At 37.4% G+C, this 12,500-nt stretch overlaps 1 protein-coding gene and 1 long non-coding RNA gene across 2 annotated transcripts in view; one reads left to right on the forward strand and one right to left on the reverse strand.

Annotated features, from left to right (window-relative positions):
- Positions 1-2,596: 2,596 nt before the first annotated feature.
- The window catches only part of LOC121860737, a 20,253-nt gene continuing 10,349 nt past the window's right edge, over positions 2,597-12,500 (forward strand). Inside the window, exon 1 of the long non-coding RNA XR_006087923.1 lies at positions 2,597-3,468. This is a non-coding gene — a long non-coding RNA (uncharacterized LOC121860737). The remainder of the gene's footprint in view (positions 3,469-12,500) is intronic.
- LOC121860736 (heparan sulfate 2-O-sulfotransferase pipe-like) overlaps positions 10,943-12,500 on the reverse strand; it is a 64,481-nt gene continuing 62,923 nt past the window's right edge. Inside the window, exon 8 of the mRNA XM_042358064.1 lies at positions 10,943-11,894. Coding sequence (XP_042213998.1) covers positions 11,722-11,894 — 173 coding nt within the window. The 3' untranslated portion in view covers positions 10,943-11,721. The remainder of the gene's footprint in view (positions 11,895-12,500) is intronic.

Raw genomic sequence — 12,500 nt, forward strand, 5'->3', positions numbered from 1 at the left:
GGAGTACTGTCACACTGTCTGGTCCCCGAGATATGTTAGGACTGTCAGTTGGTTGAAAATTTCAAAGGAGGGCCACCAGCAGGGTTGCCAACTCATTTTCAAATGTCGCTAGGCTGGTACCTAAAAGTAGCTAAATGTCTTCGTCTTCCATGGAAAGTCGCTAGCTATTCCCCCCTTCAGGAATTTGATGCAAATTATATTTTCATAATGCCGACTATAATGGACGGAGTATAAATAAAATGCATAATATAAAAAAATATTATTTTTAAAGTTTAATGTGCACCCTTTATTCAATAGTAATTGCATCCAGTCCTCTTCGTAGTCGTCGGCAGTGTGAACAACTGTAGAGGCTGAATGAGTGCTGGTCAGGTTCTCTTGTAACTGTATGCCTCCACAGTCCCTATCTTTCTTAAAATATCACTAGGAAGTTCTACTTGCACAACAGGTGTTCTGTCTTTTTAACCCATACTTTATTGTAGAATTGTCTTTAATGTCGATAGTTTCATTTTGTTGCAATTTTGATTTCACAAAGTTCATATTACTAAATGTGCGCTCTACATCTGCTTTTGAATGCGGAAGAGATAAGGCAGCGAGTGCAATTTCAGCCAGATCATGGTAAGGGTTTTCACCTGTCGCATCTCTGTAATTTGCCACTTCTGACCACAATTTTAGGGTGTTAGATGTTTCTGTCCAGATTGTGTGATGCGATTTTTTCCACTGAAATCAATCTTAGTAAAGGTGCTGGAATCTTCTGTAAATAAGTGTCCAAACCAAGTATATCTGATTTAATAGGCTTCAAGCATTCATCGGCTCAGAAAGAAATAGACTGCAGCACACGAATGTTGTCAGGTAGCGTTGACGAAGTTGTTTATGAGTTCAACCCGTTCAAATGCATTGTCCTGTAACCCCGTTGCTATATATTATGGCTCGAAATTAGGAAAACCTAGTTTTCATGGACAGTCCAAAAGTATCCAGAAAGTCGCTAGATTTCTGTGGATATCTCTAGATTTGCGACAAGTCGCAAATCGCTCTAAAATGTCGCTAGAAAAAACAAAAGCTCTAGATCTAGCTACAAAGTCGCTAAGTTGGCAACTCTGGCCACCAGACCGGTGCCTGCACTTCAGCACCTCAGCTACCCTGAGATATTGGGCGCCTGAACTTGCTTACTACAGATGGGCAAGGGAGACCTAATTGAGGTGTATAACCATCTCAAGGGGACTACTCAGTCAGTGTCCTTATTTGGAGCTGGCGGACGCTCGCCCCACAGGGGTCACAGCTCAAGATTGAAGAAGCCGCAAGTCCAGAAAACTGTGCGGGCAAACTTTTCGGGTAGAGTTGTGAACCCTTGGAACAATCTACCAGAAAGTGTTGTGACACCGAGTGTGAGCTCTTTCAAGACCAAACTTTACCAAGACTGGAGCAGGTTCAGGTACATTCAGGAGCCGGTGCAAGCCCAGTACTTGCCAACAGTGCGTAACAGAGACGTGACCAATCGCCCAAGCGGCTAACGAGTCGATCATTTGGTGAAGAGGATAAAAGAAAAGACAAAACTTATGGCGGACACTCGTAACACATTTTATTAAGATTTGTACTGTATATTTATTTTATCAGTTGTGATAGCTGTTTTGGTTTCACATTAAATGTTTTATTATTGTCCAGATTCTGCATAGTTTCCATGTTACAATACATTTAAGATGTTGTATTAATGAAAGTGAATTTGAAATAGAAACCCCGTAGGTTTTGTAATAATTTATTCGCAGATCTCTACAGTGTGACTCTCTTCTTTACAACCAAAAATGTTCCAATTTGCCCCTTCTGCCTCAATGTAGGCCTGTACATGCTGTGCATCCACTCACCTAACCCATAACCATACTTGCAATAAGTTCATAAAACCTTGGTGAGCTTTATTGCATGTAATATACTTATCCATATTAAATTCATCTTATATACAACATCAAGATAATTAAGTCAGTGGAGCACATGAAGATTAGGCACTTCAATTATACCTAAAGATTGACCATCCTAACATAACCTCCAGGTAGGGGGGTCTGAGAGAGAGAGAGAGAGAGGCAGAAGTGGGGTCACCATTCACACACACACACACAGTAAACTTTCTCCCACTCTCTAACACACACGGCCGTGCCAAGATAACCTCCACCCAGGCTGCATCAAGATAGCGTCTCGCCTCGGTGTGTCTTACAAGGTCGAACGAAGGATTTGGCGTTAACGGGAATTTTGTATCTAGGTTAGGTTCGGTTGTATCGAGGTTAGGTTTATGTCGGGGTTAGGGTTCGTTAGGCTAGGTTGTATCTAGGTTTGGTTAAGTTAGATTGTATCGAGGTTAAGTATCATTACGTTATAGATACTAACTCGGCTCCGGGTCTCAGTTCGTGCATCACAATCTATATTCATGACGGCGGAGATAAACTGACCAGAACTAATAGTGTTGGTTTAAGTTTGGTGAGTATTGTGTCGCGCGATGCGGTTCACTGTGCATGCGTACTGAGAATTTGGCCCGCGAGTGAGGTCTTGATTTTACTCCTAACCTAATCTCGATATAACCTAACCTAACCCGATCCTAAGAAAATTAACGGCCATATTATTAAACAACATCTACCCCTTCCAACGAAGAATCTTTTCGAAGGTATTGTTCCATCAAGCGGCATTTTTAAATGCTCGAACCTCTTCCACTTCGTGCGGGATGATTTTTTTTAGGTCTGGTAATACTGTCTCCTTCGCTGATGCATTGTGGGTCCTGTGTGTGTTTGTTTACCTTTGTTGGCGCCATGTTTAGTATTGTAGCAGCTCTCGTCAGGGATATGTTTACCTCCAAAGTCTCCCGGGCAAGTCCCATATCACAGAGAGAGCGGGATTTCTTAGTTTATTTGATTGGAGAGGAGAGAATATTGAAAAATAAAAGTACTTGTGGGAAGCTTGTTGCACTAAAGAAACAAGCATGGATACGCATTACAAGTTTCAATGCTGAGGGATATGGACCTCGGCGATCAGTAGAACAGCTGAAGTGGATGTGTACCCATCAATCAATTTCATTGATGAGTACCACAATTACTTTGCTGAAAGCATGCCTTCTACAAATCCAGGGCAAGATTTGTGCTTCACAAATCCTGTACCAGAGCGTGCCTCCAGCAGAGGCGATGACCCAAATTTACAACCTAGCCCCTCAACCTCCTCCCAGAATAATAAAGAGAAAACATCATTATTTGATGAAAAACGGTATAACCGACCAAACAGGAAAAATATAACCATTGAAGAGGAAGAAAATAATAAATTATTTTGGAGCACACGGCAGCAATTTTTAGATAAACAATTGGAAGAAACAATGATCAACATTCAACTTGCAAATAATCAAAAGTTGCATAAGATTTGGAGATTCAGCTTTTGTCAAAATAAAGATTCAAGTTGAACAAAAGAAGTTAGAAATGATGGAAAAAAATTCTGCACAGTACAGTTTAGTATAGTATAAAATTACTTTTGTATTGGGTGTTATCTCAATCATCCTTGGCGCTGTTTAAGGGTTAATGCAATCAGTTCACAAACAAACAAAAACGGTGTAATTCACTACATAACTACAGCTGTATTGTGATTTTCTACCTAACTATACATTATTTTAATTTACATAAAAATTTTTTATCTAAATTAGTTACTACCTAATTATAATTTATTTTAGCACTGTACTAAAGATTATGTATTTAATACCTACCTACAATTTTATTTAGTACTTAAAATTATGTATTTACTACCTAACTATAAATTAAGTAATTAAAACCTAACTAATTTAATTTAGTAATTAAACTTATTTCCGTATGTACTACAGTAACTAACTCGAATTTAATTTACTTAAAAGTATGTATTTACTACCTAACTATAATTTAAATTAATATTTCATATTAAGGATTTAATACCTAACTATAATTTAATTTAAAAATTAAAATTATTTCCGTATGTACTTCAGTAACTAACTAGAATTTAATTTAGTACTTAATAGTCTGTATTTACTACCTAACTATAATTAAATTTATTTCAAAATAAGTATTTAATACCCAATTATAATTTAATTTATAATTTAAATTTATTTCCGTACGTACTACAGTAACTAAATAGAAATTAATGTTATAATTAAAAGTATGTATTTAATACTGAACTAAAATTTCATTTAGTAATTAAAATTAGTTCTTTAATACCCAACTAAACTTTGCGTACATAAGACATAACTTCTGGGATTTGCTACTTAACTACTGTATCATGATTTGTTAAAAAAAAAAACTAATGGGATATTTCATCAGAAAATTGTGAAAATAGAAAATGTCAGAGTACTGTATAACCTTTTTTTCTATATTTACAATTTCTTTCCGTTCTTTTTTTTCTGCCCCCCAGGCTCCGTTGTGGGTCGTTGGACCCGTGCCCGGGTGGGCTAATTCCCGTTAAAAAAAAAAAATCCAGTGACGTTTAGTTTGTTTCATCGAAGAAAGATTTAGGCTTGGACAACAATAGTTATCACATCTTGTCTGGGGGTCACAGAATGGAAGAGGTTGGGAACCACTGATCTAACTGCTTATGTATGTTTGTGTGTCTGTCTTTCTGTGCCTTTCAGTATATCTATCAATTTATCTATCTATTATCTACCAATATCTATCTATGAATACCTGTTTCAGTCAGTTTTATCTATACAGTATTTGTCAATCTATTTATTAATAAATATTTGTCAGTCTGTCAATCTATGTACTGTATGTCTATCCATATGGCTTACCAATATCTGTCAGTATCTATATAGTATTTCGAGAATGTATATAAAGGTGATTTAAGACTTGCAGCCACAGCGTAATTGACTTTTTAAATATTCTAACCTCAGTTCTTTTTGGTAGCATGTCGATGGTCTAGGCACATGGGTAGTGTAATTCTGATATCAGGGTCACTTGGACGGAAATAAAGGTAACTACTGTGGGAGAAATGAATACTCCTAAAATACTCAAAGAACAAGTTTATTAATATAAAATCAAAGTACCAGGCTCAACTCCTGGGCTTAATACAGACTCCGTATTTCTTATTTACTTATTTTCTTATTTATTCAACAGCAATTACCCAGATATTACACTCTTACTGGTGTCACATTACATTACATAGCAGGACCAGTTCCTTGTCCTTACTCTCAATACACTAATACTGATACAAACACATACAGCCACACTGTGAAACATAACTCCAAGGCCTGTCCCAGGGTATAGCACTGGCGCCTCTAACAACTTCTGTTGTGGTCGGTTACACTCCGACACGTGGCGGGTCTGGGGTCCTCAGCCCACGAGGTAGAGTGGAGCCGATTAATCATGCCGAATCAGCGCCATCACTCCTATATTGACGACTGCTGGGTATCCACCGGCTCCGAGTGACCGGTAGGCTTCAATTAAACCCACCCTCGATTTGAGAACGAAGGTGAAAGGTGATACGGGAGGTTTACTCCTCCCGCCTCGCACTGGTTTATATACCCCCGAGTTGCCAGCGATCGCTACTCACGCAAATAATTCGGTAAATCTATTTCAAGTAAATGGAAAATAAGCAAACAAATGTTATTTACCAAGACGCTTCCCTCTGGCTCAGGGCGAGATGTAGGGGTAGATAACAAGGCTATTTATAGCCTGTCTTTGTGTCTGAAGTGGCCAGTACCCTAATGCACCATAAATAATTCATTGAACATTCATTTTACTAAGAGTGTTCAATGGGATGGGTGGGTAGTCCATAATTGATTTGACAAGGGCTATATAAATCTTTTTGTTATTAATGCTAAGGTTCTTAAAGCGTTTTATTTTTGATAATCTTATTCATGCCTGTCGTTCTTTATCTTTTAACTATGTTATATATCCTCTTTTTGTTAGTTTTAGTCCAAGCATCCTGCCTTCAGTGTCGTATGGGTATAGTTCCTGATCGACTATAACTGGACTTGTTTTGATCTTGGCTATTGGTATTATCTTGAACTTGTTCTTATTTGACCTGATTTTCCATTTTTTCTCAAAATCATTTATGTTTTTTATCGCTCTTACCGTGTAGAGTGCCATAAATTGGGTTGATTTTCCTGGGCATGATACGATTTGAGTAATATCATCAGCAAACATTACATATTCGCGAGGACAGGTCACCACGAGGTCAGGTCTTAAATTGCAGGGGTAGGCGTGGCTTTGTAGTTGACCCCCGCTCCGTGATGTATGGCGGCACTGGTTGACCTCGACCACGAGGCATACACTGGGGAATTGGTGGGGTCGGCTACTCAGCGACAAACAGAGTTTGTAGGGGAGAAATCCACTACACTACCAAGTAAATGTATTGTGCTAGATGGTCGGGTGGCGTCTTGAAGCGGAATTAAGGATCATCTAGCAAGAACAATAGTAGTCCCCCGATCTTATGTAAACTTAAGTTATTTAAACTGGTAAATTGTCCCCTGATCTAGTATAACAAAGTCCCCTGATCTAGTATAACAAAGTCCCCTGATCTAGTATAACAAAGTCCCCTGATCTAGTATAACAAAGTCCCCTGATCTAGTATAACAAAGTCCCCTGACCAGGTATAATAAAGTCCCCTGATCTAGTATAACAAAGTCCCCTGATCTAGTATAACAAAGTCCCCTTATATAGTATAACAAGTCGAACACTTTATCACGAGATAATTAATTACAGCATACAAGTAGATGTTTAACACTGTTGGGTTTAGGGAGGCGATCTCTGGAGAGAGAGAGACTCGCCTCACTGCACTCGACCGAACTTGTGTACAAGAGAGATAATGGAAGGGCAATGTAAAGTGTATTGTATTATACAGTGTGTATATTTAGCATAAAATAATTATAGAAAAATTTTGTGAAAATATAACTATTTTGAAAGGTAAAAGCGGCTTAAATCGCGCAATTGGATTAGTGGGGCGGGGCCGAGTGTAGACTATTGATATATTGGCTTTGAACGCAAAGTTTAATTGTACATATGGAGTCACAGCAAGATTAGTATTTGAGATATTTGGGTGGAGCTTGTATATGAATATGTAGTGTTGTATAGATATTGGAAATTAAATTAATGAAGATAGAATAGAGTATATATAAGTGGGAGTGTAAGACAAATTGTAGTGCGCGGCTGCAAAAACATAATTCCATCTTCACCAATGACGCTTGAAGTACGTCTAGCAACTACACGTGTGTCGATCTCGGCTGATTTCTCCTTCTCTTGTGATTGGTTGATGATTTTGTAATTGAGTGATGATTGGCCAACTAGCTCCTGCAATGCCATCTACCTTCAGACAAGAGAACTGAATTTACAGGGTAAATACTAGAGTTACGGACTGCTGACGGGACTGTAATTAAATTTTGAGTGAGAAATTTACGGGACTGTAAGGAGGCTGTAAATTAAGGTACTGTATCTCTGCTACTGTACATAACTGATGAGGTGTTTTGAGTATGTCGCCCCTGATCTAACCTAACAGGCCATGTCCTACCCTAACCGTTGTGTCACCAAAACATCAAATTGGGACTTAGAAAATTCGTGATTATTACAACAAATAAATGGCGACTATCTCGTATATTTTTGCAGTGCCCTGCTAAATTAAAGTATATTCTTTCATTTTTCAAAGAGATCTATTAAATGGGTTGAGAAAAATTTGTAAAAAGGTGATGGATGGTTAATGAAAAATTACCTTTTAATGTACCTATCACACAGTTCAGACAATTTAAAAAAAAATTATCTTCTGATATTTTCGTCGGAAATATATATTTTTTGAGTATTTTAAGAGATAAGCGATAATCTCTAGATTCTGAGATGGGGGGTATCTCAGAAACTATTGATTTGTGCCTGAAATTAAATCAAATTTGTTCATAACACATCAAAAAAATTGCAAAAACAGATTAAAATTGCAGTTTGGGCCAATATGCCCTAGTAATTTAGAAATTAGTTAATCCTGTGTATTTTGGTGTTGCTTAATCGAATTTGACCTTTACTTCCGTGGGAAAGTAACCGTTTTAGAGTTGTCCCACCCAAAAGTATGGAAAACTATAAAATTCATTTCTGACATTATTCTTTGCTCCCTGGTTGAAATGGGTTCAGAAATATTCCAAACAAGGAGATCTAAAGGTTGGAGATGGTTAAAACAGTCATCCATGTAATGGCCGAAACTGCAATAATACCAATCATTGTTTTAACTTTGATTTCGTACAGTGGCAACAAGAACAAAAGTATGAAAATTTACCGATACAGTAAGTCAACACCTCCACTGGCAGACCCAACACAATGTGGACTTAACCATTAAATACACTTTCTCACCATTATAATTTACTAACAACTACTCTGTATTATTAATGTTACATATATGATATAATACTACAGGTTCTAATAAAGTTCTCACCAATGCTTCAGGCGGTTATTTCCAGGACTCAGGTCTTCTTAAACCCGCTCATTCCTCCATCTTGGTTCTCTGTCAAAGTGTTGCTCCTGCTGGCGACTGACTTCCAGTATCACCAGATGAGAAACTTTTCATTGAACCCCAGTGATGAGAGTTTAGTGGCGCTGTTAAGTCATAGATGGCGCTCGCCTCCTTATTACGTTTAAAATATAAATCGCCCTCTGAATAATCATCTATTACCAACTAAATAAAACTATATTAAAATCTAATAAGAGTGTGAAAATTAAATGAGTTTTTGATACCAAATAACTGAAAAACATAAGAAATTCACGATTTTAACCAGAAAGAAAATGTTACTTAGTTCTTCGGGCACTAAAGAAAATTACATATCTTGGGATAACTAAAGTAAATTATAGATATATTACAGAACTACAAACTATGAAGTATTGTAACTATATTCACTAACAATACTGTACGTTAGTAAAGCCTATATGTTGGTGGTACTTATATACGACCTGGGGAACTTAAATACTGCATGGTTTACTTAAGGAGAGTGAAACTTATTTAGATTCTGTGTGAAATTAAAGTAGTTTTTTGTTCCTTCTCTGGTGACAATACTTGTCATGATGATGTGTTAAATAAAGCGTCTCAGTCTGTAGTTTGCTTCAAAGGTTAAAAGCCGTCCAAATGTTAAAGAGGTCAATTAATTCTATATTATATTTAGGCTGCATAAAAGGAACTCACCCGGACACTTGTTGAATACGTCCATTTTATTACGAAGCTTAAACACTTTTGAAAATTTTAATGATCTTATGAGTGAACATTACCTACAGATTCATATGTGTATTTGTGTGAAAAAAGTGAAAATTTTAGAGAAACTTCCATCTCTCTGAGAATTATATTTTATTCATAATCTTTCAAAGGAAAGTCAATTGTGATCTGGCTTTTGAAGTTTTGATAAATCTAGTATAACGAATTCTAATATTTTCCTGCATGTAAATATGTACAATATATTGAATAACCTGTCAGTCTTCTACGGGCGGTCACACAGACACTACCGCCCGACTCTGTAAAGCAGCTCATGGTTGTTACACCTGTTTGACTCCCAGTAAAACCACATTCATTAATCTCTATAGTAAAAAGTTTAAAAAAAGAAAAATAGAAAAATAATAAAATAGCAATAGGAAGGAGATAATTAAGACTGAATTATTTTTACAGAAAAACTAAATAAAAATGAAAGAGCTTAAACAATTGCACGGTGATAGGATAATTAACCGAGTTAAGGAATTCCCTCCAAAATCAAGAGGCCCCCCCTCTATCTTCAAGAAGGGTGATGATCACTCCACGAATAACTATAGACTGGTGAGCCTGACCAGCATAGTATGTAAAGTACTTGAAAACATTATAAGAGATGCCATGGTGGAACATCTACCACAAAACAGCCTTGTAAATGATTGCCAAAACAGTTTTATGCCAGGATGTTCCTGCTTAACACAATTACATGAACTCAAGGCACTGGATGTTTGAACCCAAATTATGGAACAGGGAGGGATTATCGACATAATATCCCTAGATTTTACCGAGGCTTTTGACAGCGTACCCCATGAAAGGCTGAAAATTAAACTGGAAGGGTATGGAATTCGAAGAGATGTCTTAGTGTGGATCGGAGAGTTTCTCCATGACCGCAAGCAGTGTGTGGTGATTGGCACGAAATCAGCATGTGTACACGTCACAAGCGGGGTACCACAGGGCAGTGTATTGGGCCCGCTGTTGTTTGTTTGCTTCATAAATGACATGCCTGCCGCTGTACCTTCCACCATACAATTGTTTGCGGATGACGCCAAGTTATTTCGGGAAATTAAGAACCAAGCAGACAGTGAAGAGCTGCAGAAGGATCTCTGTGAGTTTCAAGAATGGTCAAACAAATGGCTGCTAAGATTCAATGTCAAAGTGTAAGAGGCTGCTCCTGGGACATACCAATGGTAAGAAGGCATATCATATGTCCCACCAGGACGAAGAAACTGCACTAATTGAGACTGAATGTGAAAAGAACCTAGTTGTGCACGTTGACAATGAGCTGAAGTTCTCGGGCCATTGCGAGAAGGTGAATCAGGAATTAGGCAACTAAATTATTAGGGCTTGTAAGAAGGTCGTTCAGATATCTACACGGTCGGTCCCTCGTAACGATCTTCAAGAGCGAGGTGCTTCCCCGTCTAGTCCCCGAGATATGCTAGGGATTGTCATTTGATTGAAAATGTCCAAAGGAGCACCAGACTGATGCCTGATCTTCAGCACCTCTGCTACCCCGATAGATTAGAGCGTCTGCAATTGCTTAGCTTATACTACAGACGGGCAAGGGGAGACCTAATTGAGGAGTAAAAACATCTTAAAAGGGCACTACTCAGTTGAGTGTCCTTACCTGAAGCTGGCAGACGCTCACCCTACAAGGGATCACAGCTCAAGGTTGCGAACTCTTGGAACAATCTGCCAGTGTTGTGATGGCACGAGTGTGAGCTATTTCAAGACCAAACTTGACCAACATTGGAGCAGGTTCAGATACATTTAAGAGCCGGTGCATGCCCATAAATTGCCAACAGTGCGTAACAGAGACGTGATCGGTCGCCCAAGCGGCTAACGAGCCAATCAGTGGTTAAGAGGATAAAAGTAAGTAAAAAAATTTTGTTCCTTTGGTATGGAATGGGACTACTTGTGTGTGTTACGCCCAGTGCTGTTGTACACTGTCAGTAATAAAGCAAAAAGGCTTTTAGTTAGTACAGTAATATGTAATGTCTGAGGGGTTTTAATCGAAAATAGTAATTTATGAAAAAATATCAATTGCATTTTACTGAAATGTACTTCTGTGACTTACATAAGTCTGTTGTGGCTGTAGTGGAGGGATTTGGTGGTTCAGTACCAACGTTGTCTTGTTCATGTCAAGAAATTTATAAGGTAACATATAACAAGGTACGTATTCCTGTAGTTAATGTGGAGATGTAGAACAGAGGGTAATAGCTATAAATTCTGCTTGTTTATAAGTACAGTACTGTATAACATACACTTAATGTTACAAGTCATAGAGGTGGTGGTCAGCCATCATCATTTATAGTTATCATTACATATTCACAGAAATTTGCACTTCTCATAAACCCTGAATTTAATAAAATAAATAAATTTTACATTACTGTACAGTACTGTACTATGAGTTTAATATGAATAATTTAAGTGCTTAAGGATCACACACATATTGTATATTGGTTTTCAATTTTTTTTCTTATACGTGATAACCTGTTGACTATTTTACTCATGGTTTTGACTAAAGATGACGAGGTAGTTGCACTACTGTATGCTTTGTTTAGAGAGGAAGGTTTCCTTCTGTTCAAAGAGCCGCTGCTCTAAGAAATTGTAGAAATCTAAATCATAAACCATTCTCCGTGATAGTTCTTTCTGAATAACTGTGGGAACTTCAGGCTTCTTTTGATTTTTGTTAACAATCATGTGCTCCCTTTGTCCTGAAATATAAAGCATATGTGAGTGCACATACTGATTTTTTTTTTTTAAACTTTAATATAGTTCAACAAGGAGAAATTACATCTCCACTTACATTGTGTATCAAGAAAAGTTATTTGACAGATAAGAACAAATGTGAAGAAATCAAGTACTTTACAGTACCTATAAAAAAAATTATTGATTTTGTGAAAAAAAAACACAATCTTCAAAACTGTATTATTGCCTTGTTCCCTACAACTCTTACTGACATCAACACACCATCTTTCCTTACTTCATTTTTAGTAGTAATAGACCTATACAATATTGTCCTGTGATATAATGGTGAACATGCTTGCCTTGCAAGTGGGTGATCTCACTTCCCAAACAGAGTGAAACTATGGGCACGTTTCTTTACTGTACTCCATTTTTCTATGTTTACCAGCAGTAATTAGGAACCTGGATGTTAATTAATTTAAGGATCGTGTTCCAGGGAAATGCTTAACCAGTGCAGTTGGTGAGCTCTCCATTCTTCTTGGATAATATGGCTCATTAACTTAAGGTGTCGTTATTGTATTGGGGTAACCTCTATATACTGTACCATATAACGATACAATATATAGACCCTATAA

This window comes from Homarus americanus, unplaced genomic scaffold (genome assembly GCF_018991925.1).
Source record: "Homarus americanus isolate GMGI-L3 unplaced genomic scaffold, GMGI_Hamer_2.0 scaffold23617, whole genome shotgun sequence".
Classification (NCBI taxonomy): Eukaryota; Metazoa; Arthropoda; class Malacostraca; order Decapoda; family Nephropidae; genus Homarus; species Homarus americanus.